This window comes from Chlamydotis macqueenii, chromosome 4 (assembly GCF_036417535.1).
Source record: "Chlamydotis macqueenii isolate bChlMac1 chromosome 4, bChlMac1.mat, whole genome shotgun sequence".
Taxonomy (NCBI): Eukaryota; Metazoa; Chordata; class Aves; order Otidiformes; family Otididae; genus Chlamydotis; species Chlamydotis macqueenii.
Window position 1 is genome coordinate 75,014,986 of NC_141559.1, and position 16,505 is coordinate 75,031,490.

Below are 16,505 nucleotides of genomic sequence, written 5' to 3' on the forward strand. Positions count from 1 at the left end.
GTCCTTCTCCACAGGGCTACTCTCAATCAATTCACCCCCTAGTCTGTATTGATATTGGGAATTTCCTCGACTCATGTGGAGGACCTTCCACTTGGCCTTGCTGAACTTCATGAGGTTCACAAGAGCACATTCCTCAAGCCTGTCAAGGTCCCTTTCCTTAAGTGTATCAACTGCACCACCTAGCTTGGTGTCATCTGCAAACTTGCTGAGAGTGCACTTAATCCCACTATGTCATTACAGGAGATATTAAATAGTATTAGTCCCAGTACAGACCCTTGAGGAATACCACTCATTGCTGGTTTCCACTTGGACATTGAGCCATTGACTGTAACTCTTTGGATGTGTCCATCCAGCCAATTCCTTATCCATCGGTATCATTCAGGTCCATTCTCTTGTACTTGCAATATGACTTATACAGCCACTCCATTTTCAGCAACCTGACACTTCAGTAACCTTACACATAGGATAAACCAGAATTTTGAATGAATTTTTCATATATGACTTGAAACCTGATGTCTTTTTCTGCTTTGTCTTTTGAGATGAGCTAGATGGGCAAATTTATTTAATGCCATATTCTGTACTTAGAAACAAATAGTATTTCCGTGGAAGCTCTGCATGAGGGGTCAACAGCCACTCTAAGTGGCAATGAAATGAACTAGGTTCAAAAATAAGAAAGTACTGACACTTCAGTCACCTTCATTTTCCTGAATGAGAGCCTGCACCATTTTACAGAAGTTGTTGTGATTGAAAAAGTAATGACATTTCCACATCCAACTACATCATTCCATTGTGTCTTTGCAGCCTACATCTTGTGACTGAATCATACGGGTAACAAATGTGCAGTGAGACCATGGTAAGGGCTCTGTTTAGGGTTGACACAATGTGCAGCTCTATCTAAAGCAGTAAAAGACCTATAGATTGGAGTACTGCTTGGCATTTCCATGCAGACAGTTTACAGTATCTGTGGTGTACAATAATTCTTTGTACTCTTCTCTTTTTCTCTCTGCTTTTTCCTTTGTGGTTCAGCAGTATTTTTCCACAAATGGGTGGAGTGAGTCTGGGTTTGAAAGAAGAGAATTACCTTCTTTGGCTGGAAAAGAAGTGGACAAGCGATGGCAGCAGCCATAAAGGCAATCAAAGACAGTAAAGGAGGGTGAGACATCTGGGGAGCTGAATTTGTTCTTGTTCACTTATTTCACACTTCAGAATTAAATGTGTTATAAAATCTGATAAATGAGATGGGGGATTTATCTGGTGGTTGCAAAGATAGCAGGTAGCTTTGGAATCAATGAATGGTTCAGTTCTATTCAGAGGAGCAGGAAATAAAACCAAAGCATCATACTGACTGTTCCAACAGCCTCATGGAAGGAAGACCTGTTCCTTCTGTATGGTTTCTGCAAACTAGCCATAGACGTTTTTTAATTTGTGATCTTCATTTGAATACTCATTAAAGGAAAGAAAAAACCCCAAAGGATTATATTTTAAACGGATAGTGTAATTTTATATTATTCTATGTTATTCTTCTTTCAGTGTGACAAGATAAGACAAATGGAAGAATATGTTCGGTTACTCTGCTTCTGATTTAGTGGTAAGATAACAGATTTCCAGATGCTGCCTAAATCTGGAAATTCTGCAAAAGTAGGCAGTCTCAGTCAATCTCAGTTGATGTGCATCAACAGTAAGTCCAAGATGTCTGGGATACATTTACTGTAGACTTGACCACACACACACAAGTTATTTGCACAGTACATGCATAACACTCAGCAGGTTTTGGGTTCTCTTGACAATCTCTTTCATATACCTGAATGTTGACAGTTTTGAATGCAAAGGAAATGAATTTTGCTAATTACCATGGCATTCACCACTGCAATATGAACAAATGGACACCAGTCTAAACTTTGTGTTCATTCAGTCCTTACCCAGGACTGACAAATCTGTGAATTTGTGAAGGTGGATAGAACATGTTGTAATCACTTGCCAGTCTCTTACCAAAAGATATTGGGAAACTCAGATCCTATTGGCAAAACTCAAAGAAAGTTACAGAGGACTAAGATTTCACTTACCATCAGAATATTCTTTTTATAAAACTTGTGAAAGTTCCAGTTCTGATCTAATCTTTGTGTCATGGGGTCAGTGTACTTAATGCTATACATCCAGACTGTGATATAACTGCATACAGTACACAATTCCTCTAAATGTGTGAAACATATAAATTTACGTAAAACCAGGAATTTTTCCTTTTGAGCTTACCTCAGTTAAATCAACAAACTTGTGTCTAATGATTGGTAAAGACTCAATAGCTCGTATTTGTTGAATTAGTTCGTATCTTTTCCTAAGCTTCTCCTCCTCTTCTTCTAAAGCTTGCCGAAGAAGTTCCCGATTTTCTTCACAAACTTCCTGAACTGAAAGAAAAGAATTAATCTCTGTTAGCTGGCTGCATATTTTAAAAAGTAGTCCATCTGGAGGAAAATTCATATGTGTTTGTGAATTACAATAATAATACTGATCTAAAGGTACTTGAGGGAACAGTCTGGCATTGGTGGGAGGAATTATTAGAGAAACAAATGAGTACTTCCCACCTCCACTATCTATCATTCTATTCAATGCATAAACATACTCTCTATACACATAAAGTAGACACTTTGAATTACTGCTTTGTAATTTCTGTTCTAATTAGTGCATACTGTTTCATTATTTTAAATGGATATTACACAATAGCAAATATTCCTAGTTTTTCAAGTTATGTATATGATAGAAATCACTGAACTGCCACAGCTGGTAGGCTTTTCTAGCTGCTATCAGAGTGGCTAACACCCTCGGCTGATACAAGTATGGAGATGCATAAGCAAAGTCTTCCGCTCACCAAAATATGCACAACTACAGGTAGCCTGTTCACACAGTAGATGTTAACAAGGCATTGCATTGGAATAGGTACAGCCATGCCAGTCAGAAAGCCTTCTCCCTGGACTTCATTAGTTAATACATTAATTGAAGAATTTTCTTTAAGAATAGTGGAGGATGAGTAACATTATTTCCCTACATCCTGACAACTGGTCTGTCTTAGAGGTGCTACATCCTCCCCCCTTGTGACACTGTCCTTCTAGGAGATGGCTTTTCTTTCCTTAGTTACAGCCTTCTTCTCTGGAGAAGACACGAATCTTGAGCCATGATTCTTTCACAGTTGTTGCTAGGCAAATCCTCTCTTAATGATATGAATCACAAGAATCTGAGCTTCACAACTTGATTTGACAGAAAGTACAGTTATTCACATATGCTGCTTCTGGATGTAAGGGAAACCACTTGCAGATCATTAGTGTTGTATTTCTCCCTTTTAAACACAGAGTTGTTCCCATGACCAGTAGCTTACAATTTCTGATCTACCCATTACCAATTTATTCCTGGAAATCATATTCATGCATTCATGGGAATGTATGGCCAGGATCTTTCCTTCAACTTCCCTTTCGTTTCTGTAAAAATTGTAATTGGCCCACTAAAATAAAGATAAAGTAATTTGAGGACATTTGGCATCATCTCTCTTTTTTTTTTTTCTGGCAATATATAAATACCTATCTGCTGTTTGTATTTCTGGAGCTTTATTTTCGCTTGCTTTGCATTCTTGTGTCCTTCCACGACCTGCTCCACCAGCTCTCTCAGGTCTTTCTGTTCCTGTAGACGTTTCTCTGCATACTGGTGCATCAGCTCTGCTTTCTAAATCCCAGAGAAAGAGGTGAATAAAATTCCTGATAACTGGTGATCTGAGTGCCTCAAATCATTGAAACAGGGCAAGGACAAATAGATTCAAAGTATGTCATCATTCACAAAAGTAGCAAAGGACATTGGCTAGGGACAACATAGAGACTCAAGATTTAAGCCCCCTTCTCTATGTTTTATTTACCCACAACAGCCATCCATAACATTTGCACGGCCATTTTCCAGGATTCCCTCCCACGTGTTTCTAAAAGCAGATCAAAAAAGCCATCTCTGGATCTGGTTGTGAGATATCAAGAAGAGTGCCAGTCCAATACCCAGCTGGTTGTGTGCCTGCAGGATCTTCTTGGGCCTAAGTCATATCTCTGTAACATACAGAAAGTATGCTACAGGGCATAGCAGCAAACTGGGCTAATAGAAAAGAAAAGTCTGTGATAGTGACTATGAAAAATTTAAAATCTACAGGATTAGTTATTTCCTGATCACTTGTTTAGTTTATAGGAAAAGCACGGGAAAAATGCAATATGAGTTTGGGAAAAAATGAAAAGATCTAGCAATATTTTTGGTAACTTGTGATTTGCCAGATCGGAAACTGTGTGAAAATACTTCTTGACGTAAATATTCAGTTTTCCACATATATATAGATCCAAAGAGGGTTTTCTGCCTGAATTTTCCCCTGAGGGAGATGTCAGATAATATGAAGTAAACTGAATTGTATCAGCTTAAGAAAACAAATTCTTTCATATTTGTGGCTCTCATTTTAAGAAGATAATGCAATTAGTCATATATTGGTGATTTCATTGCAAGTGGTACATACTATCTCAGTATCTGTTAAAAAAAGATATGCTTAATGGTATGAAGATAGGGAAGAATGCTTTAACTTTCTATTTTGTTCAACTTACTTCCTAAGTGTTATCAATCAAACAAAAAACTTGTAAAAAGTACTTTAATGTATAAACATTGCTGTATCTGGAAGTTATAGCACTATTTTTCCATTGTTTGCAGACTCCAGTGAGTAAAGACACTGTATAGAACCTTTACACCTTCTTATAGTAGGTGTAATCTGTGGGATGTTTTGCACTCATTGATTGTAAGCAAAATTTGAGCAACACTGTAGGTATTACCTCTTCTCTCATTAGATCAGCTTTCTTCTTATTTTCTTGAATTACATTCTGATGGGCTAGAACTGCCTCTTCATGACTTAGTTTCCCTTGAAGCCTCCTGCACTCTATTTCAGCCAGCTGCTCTTCCAAATCTTTTCCACGCATCTGTTTTTGCCATTCTAAGAATTCAGATGGGTCTCCAGCCCCTCGTAGCAAATTTTCAATTCTGCAAGAGAGAAGAAAGAGTACGCTGTTCTAGGGATCTGGCTCTGCAGCCCTGCCTTCGTTCATAAAACATTTCTAGAAGTTTGTTGTGAAATAAGGTGTTTGATCTCTGCAGAGAAAAAAGGTGATCATTGCAAATGATTTGACAGATATATTTTAACTCCAGTCTAAGAAGTGTTCCTGCTCTGTGGAAAGCCTGGGAAAACCAGGCTGGAAGAAAGTGTGTGAGTGCATGGCCTGAAAGTTTTCAGTTTACTGAAAGTTTTCAGTAAAACAAAGCCCCAGGAGAGAGCAAACTTTAGCTAAATATGGATTCTCCTAAGGAGCAAGGAGAATCAGGCTGAAGGATGTACATTTTTCTCAGAGGACTACTTTGCTTAGTGGTAGAAAGAACAAATAACTTTTCTCTTTGGCAGTCTTCTTGGCCACATTAACACAGAATGAAAAACTTTTCTGCTTAACTCTATTTCTGTTTCATATTTTGTCAATTAAATAATATTGCTGTAATGAGGCACAGAAGTATTCAGCTATTAAGCAAAACCACATTTTTATTTTTTGTTGTCAGCTGAGAGAGAAAAGCATAGCAAAGCCCTGGGGCAGGCCCATCAAAGTCCTGCAGCAGAAGATTGAGTGAGCCAAGAATTAGGGCAGAGACACAAAAATGCAGTGAATTGCGTCTTACTGCTGCTCCCCAATGCATATATATGTATCCGTTGTGTGTTAAGTGCAGCTGAAGATTAAAACTCATTAATATAAATATTAAATACAGGGAAAATCTCTTCCTTTGCTGAGCAGAACAAAATACTGCCAGATAGAGTGAACAGTATCATATGTAACATAAAAGAACCTCAATATACACACATAGCTGACCAGAGAACCTGAGTGATGCATAGTATCTTACTGCTAAAATCCTGATCCCTATACCAAGATTTGCTAATTCACCAAAGATCAAATCCAACCTTGGGCAGTCATTCCGGGATTTAAAAAGCTAACAATATTTAGTTCTTAGCCTACTAAGTCAGGTGGAATAGAAATAATACTAAATCAAGGCGGCATGATACGGGTTTTATCTTTGTTAAAATTTTTAATGAAAATGTTCTGTAATTCTAGTTACAAAATGCAACCTGCAGTGGCCATTCAGGAGTCACCTTCTCCCTAGTTCATGTCAGCTGAAAACCTGTGCTGCTGAGTAAGGATTCCTCATGTCACTGGAATCCTGATGTCAGGATTCCTTAGATCCCCAAGTGCACCAAAGGACCTACAACCTCTTATTCCCCAGACAGCTCTGCTGGAGTGCAACTGTGTAACACTGGATCAGACCTGAGTGAAAAGAGCTGTGTGAGGAAGAGCTATGAAAAGCCCTGTAGTGTGTGTAGAGTTTCTTCCTGGGAGCTGCGTTTAAGCTGATGTTAACAGCCTTTGTCCTTGCCTAAGCTACGCTGTAGGTAGGCCTGCACTCAGCCTAGTACCTTGTTGACCCCTTCTTGTTGACTTGGCTTCCTGGCCTGACGTCGGCCCTAGCTCGTCAATGCAGACTCATCTAGCAATCACTGGACCGTTGGCTGGCCCTGCTCTCTGTCACAGGATCTGCTCCGCTGCCTCACCAGGTTACTATGAAACTGAGCTGCGGTCAGCGAGGATATTGCCCCTAATGTGCCTTGCTGTCACCCCCAGCTCCTGGCCCGTCTTGCTTTGGAGAGCAGCAACTCTTAGTCCTCCATATCTTACTGTGATAGAAATGGACAGGTATTTTCAGATACATATTAAAAAGTATCAAATTTGGCATGTAGTTGACCACAAACCATTGAAGAAAATGGAGGTATATGAACTGATTTGGCTTTAGATATATGAACCTTTAAAAATGGACACAGAAATAGATATGTATTTGGGTCATTATTTATTCTGGAGAATTGGAATAAATATAACAAGTGATCCTTATTGGACTTTGCAAGTGGACACTAGCTGGGGTGCTAAATCAGAATGCAGCCACACTGTATAGCATCTACAGTAAAACAATGACTAATGTTGACTTTGATTTCAGTCCAGTTTTTTCTTTGTTTGTCAACCATGTTTATAGAATAGCTTCCTAATGCCTTACAACAGCTCCATTATTTTAGTTTACCTGGAATTTACTTAATTATTTTGAATGTGGTTAATTATTCTACATCCAGGAATATGAAAAGCACTCTGAGAAAGAAGCGGGATTGTACCTCTGAAGCTCCTGTTCCATTTTCCGCTGATAGAGGGCACCCTCTCTTAAAATAGCTGCAGCATTTAATTTAATAGGTATACTGCCAATCTGTCAGGAAAGGAAATGTATATACTACTGTTAGTAATGTAAACCATAAAACAGAGTATAAAAACATTTCAATGGGTTAAATAAATCGACCTAAGACAGCATAAATTTTGCTTAAAGCATTCATCTAGCATTAATCTGACATTCACAATGAAATTGCATGCTGTTCATAAACCACTCAAGCTGCTTAAGAAATCAGCAAAGTCCCCCAAGTGGATTATAAATTTGTAATCACTCTTGGCCCGTGTCAAATCCCATAGAATGTGTTCATTTCCTTTTATTTTTTTCAGTGCCCGTATACATAACATACAGGGATTCCATCTGCTTTGGACAGAGAAAATAAACTGCTTCTCTGAAAAGACGGTAAGTTAGCCAAAACCATTAAAGTAAAACACAAGCAGCACCTTTCATAGGAAGGTCTCAGGAGTGTTCATTAGGTGGACAACTGGCATCACCAATTGCCACATCTATTTTCTAGACAAGTAGAAGTGAAGTACAGGTCTCAGTGACTTTCAAACTCACGGTGTAACTTGGACTGGATTCTGTGGCTGCTTTGCAGTTCTTCCAAGTATTGCCCTAGGACTAACTCCCAGACAACCTCGAAATAATGGGGGAGGAAGGGAACAACCTCTCTGCCAGTTAAAGATGTGCCCTGCACAAGCCGGCTATTCAGAAAAAATATATCACCTTTGCAGACACATATAATAGACCTGATCTGAGCAAAGGCAAAGCAGTGTTGGTGGGATAAGAACTGGGATCATTCCTGCAGAAAATAAATCTTAGTCATGACACATTTGACCTAAATTCAGACAAATTCTGTGTTAAGAATCCAAACGCATTTAAATTCCAAATTAACAGCTCAATGAATCGCAGAGAAGCAGGTGCACAGAATCACTCAAGCTATATATTGCAAATATTCTATGCACAAATATGCAGTGCAGTCTCCTGAAATACATAAGCTAACTGGAAAAAGGATGTTTTATAATTGATATTAAGTAGGTTGAGGATAACAAAAACATGCTATCACCTAGAAATTCACTAAGTAGAATTACTGTGTTTTCAACAGATGGCACATTTTAATGGACAAAAATTAATTACCTGCCTGTTTCTTGACAAAATTATGATAACTTGAAGAATTTAGTAAAAGAACACAAAACAATGTATTTTATTTCTTTTGTTTGACTCACTATATTTACTCTTCTTAATGCCTCATGATGTCCTTCCTTCCTTTTGGTCTACTTCTCTCAAAGTCTTCTGCACTATATGAACATTCCCCCCCCCAGCCTGTATTTGATACACTATACTGTGTATAAAATGTCCACTAAGAGTAGACATTTTCTCTGACACATGTTGGAAGTTTCATCTTTGTAGCAATTACATGTGTACACAGAGTTCATGTTCTGTATTTACTAACTGTGTTTTGGATAGAGAACTGACATAAGAATGATTATGGAAATACCTTTAACTTCAGTTTCCCAGTTTATTAAACAGAAATACGACTGTATGACCATCAAACAGAAATATGACAGCCCATATAGTCAAAACAGCTAGGACTCCCAAGAGAGATGCAGACAGGTATAAGGAAAACAACTGAATAGATTCTTCTGTGTCATTTGGAAGACAAGGAAGGTTTGAATTTTACTCATTCTCTTCCTGTTGTGAGGTATCTTCCCTTTTTTCATGGTGAGAAAATGGAAATAATCAGGAAAAATTCAGAACACTGCAATTCTTGTGGAAAAAAAAATGGTATTCACTATTTCCACCTAATGAACACACAATAGCTCACCAAAACCAATAAATATGTAAAGAGCAAGGCCTGATATGAGCAAGAGGCAGATTGAGACAGAGTGGTGATGCGTTTGTACTGTCTCATTCTTCCAGTGAAAAGGATGAATAGATATCTTGTAACAGCAATGAGAAATAATTGCTGCTGCACGTAATAAATGTGTCTGGAATGAAAAAAAACATATTTCATATACTGTGGATGTTCTAAAAAGAGGAAAGGAAAATACTAGTTGGTCAAAACATTATATAATTCGATTAATTAATCTTATTTATACACCTTGGATAAACCTTCCTTTTAGGATTTGTCTGCTCACAGAGTTGCGCAGGCAGGAGGGCAACAGGAATAGAAAGTATTTTAAAAGTAAATAACAATAGGCCTCTCTGAGCTTGAAAGTTATAGCAGCATCTTGAACATCACCCAACCAACCTTTAACATTGAGGGAAATGTGTTTAGATGAGGTAATACTGATTGTGCTCCTAGAGGAGATACCAGCAGGTGTTAGAAGCAGCCCTGATCAATGCCATAAGATGCCAGATCCGTATTTTTCTTTATGCAATCTCGGCAGATGGTTTGACTCTCATTATTCTGCACTAATGTTTCAGTATTTTAAATTATCAGAAAAGAAAGTGGAATATATATAGTCTTGAACTAAGCCCACATAATTACAGGTCATGTGTGTTTGTGTTAACTATGTAAATGTTTCTTGGTTTGGTTTTTTCCCCCCTCTTTTGAGTACAGAAGGAACTGAGATCTTACTACTTTCCTGTAATTTAAATGCTGCTGGATTGTAGGCAAGCAGACTGAGTAGGTGATACTGTTATTAAAGATAACTCCAGTATGTGATAAATGCCAGATACGGTTTAGAAATAGATGCCAGATGCCCAGTTTCCCAAGCAGGGAATCGGTCTTTCCACCGTGTCTGTGAGCTGTACCTAAATACATAGTTGTAAAGAGTAGGTAGACCTGCTCACAAGGTATTTGAGGTCACAATACAAGCACAGCTTCCACATTAAGTTATTCTGCATATGAACTTGAAACAAATGAAAGGTGGCAGATTGAACAATGTGAGATTGAAGATTATTTGTAGTACAGTTATTGCCAAAATAGCAATGTGAGTTTTCATGTTGTACTGTTAAGGCTGAACAGCCCATTTTCCATGTTTACAATTCTTTGACCCTTGGAAATCCTAGCAGAGAAGCAATCACTATGGTGGACTTTATGACCCCAGTATTTGTCTAAAGGAAAGAAGACAAACATCCAGACTGATTGTATATTGTGTATCAGACAGTCATGAGCTGGAATGATTGCTCAGCATTCTTTAGGATCTCATTTTGAAACAGTGATTTACAGATGCAAGATTCTTCTGTTCCTGTGCTGAATTCTTAAACTACGGGTTCACTGTTCTTTTTTTTTTTTTTCCTGTGGACTATTCTCAGTCCTTACTGTTTTACATAAAAACTTATCCTTTTGGAATTGGAAGCACTGTTAAGTCAATATGGTTACATTGTGCAACTGCACAGAACTTAACCTCAGGGTCTCAGGGAACCAAGAAGTCTAAATTGGCCAGTCTCACCTAGGACCTCCACTCACACTCTGTGCTTACCGGTCCAGGAGCCCCACTTAAGCTCAGGTCTGGGTTTCAGTACTTTCTCATTATGCTGGAGGTAATTCTGCTCCTGGTTGCCTCTCTAGTTCTGTCTGCTGCTGTCATGGAACTGGGTTGCTGTTGTAGCCTTGTCTCCTGACTGGACCTAGACCTGACCTGCTACCTTGTTTTGTTGAAGGATGACTGGCTGTCAGCAGAACCCGTCACTACCACCAACCCTGTCATGTTCAGATACTGTGGCGGGGCTGGTGAAGGCACTGCCTGTGCTTTCATTACCTTTGGCTCCTCGTTTCTCTTCCTTCCTGGAGTAGCCATGCTCTTGTTGCTCCCTGACCATTTCTTTGTGGATTGTTAATGGTGCATAGGCCAAAATTTATGGATAGATCCAATCCATCCTATTCTCCTGGCTACAGAACTTGGTGCAAAAACGTGGATTCCAGTAGAGTTTGCATCACCACAGAATTTCCATGTGTGTTTTTCACTCCATAGTTCTCAAGCACATCTGACAAGGTACCTTAAATGTTACTCACCTTGCCTTGGATCTTTTGAGCCTGGAATGCTGGTCTACTCTTCATAGTGTCATGTATGTTCTGCAGTTCAAAACAAAAACACATTCTTTCATTTGAGAGACAGATTTTAAAGTACTCAGAAAAAAAATATTAGATATTTACCAAAAATCACTCTTCAATATACATAGTTGCTTATATAAATCCAGAGTAACAAATACGATTGTAGGGGATATATTTTGGAATTGTTATAGCCGCAAAACCTTGCCAGGTACCCTTACTTAGTGGGAATATTTCATATCAAATGACCATACAAAGGTAGGTAGGTCAAAATATGGACTAAAACTTATTGGCTAAAATAATGTTAAAAAAAAGTAACAGTGATGTTTTGTTTGACTATGAAATATTACCTACATATAGGAATATATGCAGCTCTCAACAGAAATAAATATTGGGAAGACAAAATAGAGTGTCAAAGCACACTTCATGAAATTATTAAATAGTGGTAGAATTCCACTGATGGTTATTAATTTCATTTTATGGTGTTAGCTATAGACATTGATGTGAAAGTGTCTGGTACCGTGGGGATGAACACGGTGAATGGGATATGCAGATGTGATGCTGCAATGAATAAATTGCATACATAGTTTGGTGACATAGTTGTAAACTGGGAATCAACCAAAGCAAGAATTCTGTATGAATGGGACCATATTCCCTCAGCTTGGCTGCTCTGTGGCATAAAAGTTAATAGAAAAATAATATGTGGGTTTAGAGAAATATTGGCAACTTGGACACTTGTTGGAGTACTATCACAGGAAGGCTGCTTGTCTCAAAATCAGGAGAATAATAAAGCAGCACTAGAAGTATAAGAAAAGGAGGTTGTGCATTATGCATCCAAAGAGGCAAATGTTAGCATATTACATCTGAAAAAAACCAGCATGGATGTGAAATGACAGTATAGCTATAAATGATAGCACATAATTCCTAACCCCAAATAAACAAAAATTTTCAAATACTTTGTGATATCTTTAAATACTCCAGTCATTTTTCATCTTCATACTGGGGGATTTTTAGCTAATAAAGTATTTTGTAGCATACCTGGCCCTTTTCAGACTTCATGGTTGCACACTTGAACTGGTTAGCATTTGCTTTCACGAGCAGATCCTAAAATGAAAGCAAGCAGCTTAAAGACTATGGTACATTTAAATTCTGTAATAAGAATTTTCTGTCTCTAAAAGCCTTGCAGCCCAGACCAGTATATTAATTTGTTTCCAATGAATGAAAGCTTCACTTAGTATTTCTATGAATTTCCATTCCTGATTAAAGATTTGAAGTAGGCAAGCCGTGATTTTCTACATAGTTCTGCCTGGTTGTATCCTTTGCATAGGGCATCAGGCCTTTGATAGGTCTGCCCATATGAAACATCTTGCATATCCAGAATTCAACTTAAAAGCCTCATCATTATACAGCTAACAAACAATGGCCTTGTTTTTGAGTTAAATTAGAAGATTATGATCAGGGAGTCTGAGCACCAAGGGTTGCTCGAGTAGGCACCCTCCTAACAGTAATTTCAAATTAAAGGGGGAAGTACAGGCAGCCACATTTCTAGTTTTTGGATATTTCTTTTGGTTGTAAACAGTAATCTCTAATCAAAGCTGTGAATCACAGAGTAGATTTTCTAATGGCTTTCTGGACAGCAGCTGTTCATAACATCAGCACTCCCCTAACTGTCTCCAGTTTGGCTTCCAGTATTCTCACTCCTTACAAACGCTCAGACATGGTAGTTAATAATGACAGCTATAGCTTCTGCAAAAATGCTATCAAACAAATGACATTTTAATGCATATGTCTTTTAGGACCCAACGTTTCAGCTTGTTTAGCAAACAGTCTAGGGAATTGACCTTTGTGAATGTTTTGGATGCCTTCTATAACATTCCAGAGGCAACAAAAACTGCTGTTATTGCAGCTATAATTTCTCTGGTGTTTTCCTTTGTTCTCTGCATTCATGTATTTTCTCCACTGAAGAATGTGGCTGGTAGTTAAGTGATTTTATAGTTGTCATAGATTTTTGACAACATAGGCACTGTGATGTCTTGCTTTTCCTCCCCTGTTATCCTAGGAAGTTTGTACATACAAATAAGCACCCAGACAAATAGGTGTGTGCTTTCTCCACAATATGGAAATAGTAAAACGATGAAAAATAATGTTGTATTGTTTTATAACGAAATACCAAGCATAGGAAATGTGATGGGCCAGAAAAAGGAATGAAAAATTTAATCCCCCTAAGAATCTGTCACACATTAAAGCATTTACTATAGTTTAGGAACAGAATCCAATGCCCCAAACAGAATCCAGTGCCCCTTTCACAAGGACATGAGGAGAGCCCAGAACAGTGATAAATAGACTGGTACTGGCAGTGAAAGCTAGAGTAAGGCACTTTCAGAATGGAGGTGGGACAGTGCAGTTAAAAAGGAGTCAAATAGCATGGCTTTTATCAAGCTTATACTGTTATTCACTTGGGTATGGTGATTGCAGTGTGGGGAGGAAGAAAGTAAGTGGGACCCAGCATTTAATTAATTCCCTTCCAAGGAGGAGAGGACAACAGTCTGCTTTAACTACAACAGGAGCTAACTTACTGAACAGGATTCATATCAAAGTTTGGATCAAATAACTAGATCTGTTTGTTTGTTTTTCCAGGCCCTCCCTTCTCCTGCTCTCTTAACACACAGACCATGTACTCTGCTTCTTTACAAATCATGGTCACTTCCCACCCTCTCAGCCTGCTGAAGGAGAGAGTATGGAGTCTGCACAAAAAAAACCCTGTCAGAATCTGCTGATATCTTAGAACAGTAGGTGATGACATGTGGTTATTTCTCAGTTTCTATAGAAAACAAACAAAAACATTGAACATATTTTGTATTTTGAAGCCTTAATAATTAAGCGAATACCTTAAATATCCACATGTCCTGTGGGAGTAGAAGAGCTATCAAACTATTTCAAGCTTGTGAAGAGAAGAAAGTAATCATGTTTCTTCTACCCTACATGGCTACTTGCATAATTTCTCACATAGTACTTGTATAGTGAATAAAAGGTGGACCTTGTTACAGACAATTAATAATAAAATAAGGACGATGGAAAAAGGGTGATGGAACAGAATAGAGAATACAAATCTCATGACTCTAGAGAAGGAGCCAGGAGCTATTACATACAAGAGCAAAAACATTTCAGGTAAAGTTCTAAGACTTGTGAAAATGCAATATTACCGAAGAAACCATTCAGAAGAAAGGAAAGACTAGAACAAGAACATAATGCACTTACTTCTGCTTTTTGGCGATTTTTTGTTTTGATTTCCTCTAGTTGCTTTTTTTCCTTTGGAGGTTTGTAGGTGCTTGCAGGAATCTGTATTAAAAAGGCAATAATCTTCACAATATGGAGTATAAAACATTCCAAGCAACACATTCTTGCCAGAAAAAAAAACACATTCACTTTTACCGTAGAACAGCTGCAGTTAATTTTTAAATATTGATTCTTTTCTATTAGTGCCAGTACAGAAGACATGGACAGATTCCAATTAGCTGGGACTACGCAGGCTTTTCAGTCCTGTCCAATGTAATATAACCCCTGAACAAAAGACCAGAAAGAAAGAAAAATCCAAAACTAGTACAAGAAAGGCTAAAGAAATAATAAATCCTATAGGCCCTATGAAGGGGAAAAAGAAGTTGCCAGAAGGGGAAAAGTTCTGCTTGGTGTCTCACAAACATCAGGTTCACAGCACTGCCAGCCAGATAGGACAGCTGAATGGAGTTCAGCTGTGGAGCTCTTTGGCACAGGGTGTGGTGGTAGCAGCAAGTTAGAGAGACTCCAAAGAAGTTTAGGAAAGATAAATCCTTTGAAGTTTATTAAATACTCAGGAACTTTATTGTAACTGAGGAACTCAAGCTGAAATGGGGGGAGACTGAGAAGACAGTTGGAGAAAGCAGCAGCTATGTCTGTCCCGTCCCTGTAATCTTCCCAAACATCTGTGTTTGGCCACTGCTGCAGAAAATATGTGGGGCAAAATGGGCCTTTGCTCCGGTCTGCTATGGCTGCCCTGGTGTTCTTGTCTGGGAACACCATGGGAGGTGCAGATTAAATGTTTAGAGGAAGAGGGCTGAGAGGGCCCTCCTAGCGTTAGTCAAAGATGTGGGAAAGCATTCATGTGCCAGAAGGTGCCACACATGAAATGACCGGGAAAGACTTACTGCCTGGCTGTCGTACGGACCCACAGGAGACCAGGGGTTTGAATTAGGCTGAAACTTCTAGGGGATTTCAAAATTTGCTCGAGCACTAAATTTTGCCCAGCAGCTAACTCTGAAAAAAGATGTCTCCTTCCTGTGTGGGTGAGACAGTCTGCCACTTTACTGGACATCTGCTGAAATATTTATTGTGCTAAAAATGTTATAGTTCAATTAGAAGGAATTAATTCAAGAATTAATGGGAAAAATCTAGAATCTGTATTGTACTGGAGGTCAGTTTAGGGAACACGGGGATCCCATCTAGCTTTTTTTGACTATATGAAGAGCTACGTTTTGAAAAACTCATTAATCTGATGTACTTTCCACTGTCTTTGCTATTTGACATCATTATCTACAGGCAAAACAAATGCACAAACAGAAGAAGCTAGCAATTAAATGCACTGGTGAGACTGCTCAAGTATTCTTGTGTGCTTTTTAAGTGAAGTAGAACTGAAAGTATTTCTCAGCAGTATCTAAGCATTTTTATTATGCTTTTATGGATGGAGAAATTAAAGCCCAGGGGATTTGCAAAGGGTTGCACAGGCAGTGAGTATCAGTTTATTTCACTCTTCTTCCTAGTCATGTGCTTTACCTGCAAAACGGTACTCATCTGCCAGCGGGAGCTGAAAATCTCTCCTCAGAAACCACTATGCTTATTCCAGGTAATTTAAGGAGAAGACTTTTAAATCAACTCTGTTTCAGAAATTATCTGAGCCTTGTACTTAATCCTCAGATACCACGGTGATGACTACCAGTCAGACAGACAGACAACACGGCAGTTGTCCACTTGCTGAAAGAGGATGAGTAAGTCCCTGTAAGTAAATAGTAAATTCCAGCAATAGAGGGATCAAAAAGGCCAAACTGTACCTACTTCATCCTAATGTGAAAAAAAAAAGAATCTGGGAGTAAGAGACACCAACCTTGCTTTTCTTCTCCAGCTTTCCGGATATCCTGTTACCAGAGGTTTATTTAGGGAGTAGGTAGCACATGAATAATCGCTT

At 38.5% G+C, this 16,505-nt stretch overlaps 1 protein-coding gene across 1 annotated transcript in view; it reads right to left on the reverse strand.

The window, feature by feature from the left end:
- CFAP99 (cilia and flagella associated protein 99) overlaps positions 1–16,505 on the reverse strand; it is a 60,884-nt gene that overhangs the window by 14,568 nt on the left and 29,811 nt on the right. The window contains exons 7-13 of the mRNA XM_086747052.1: positions 14,549–14,629; positions 12,329–12,394; positions 11,255–11,314; positions 7,247–7,335; positions 4,833–5,037; positions 3,567–3,708; positions 2,251–2,402 (exon numbers count right to left, since the gene is read on the reverse strand). Coding sequence (XP_086603178.1) covers positions 2,251–2,402; positions 3,567–3,708; positions 4,833–5,037; positions 7,247–7,335; positions 11,255–11,314; positions 12,329–12,394; positions 14,549–14,629 — 795 coding nt within the window. The remainder of the gene's footprint in view (positions 1–2,250; positions 2,403–3,566; positions 3,709–4,832; positions 5,038–7,246; positions 7,336–11,254; positions 11,315–12,328; positions 12,395–14,548; positions 14,630–16,505) is intronic.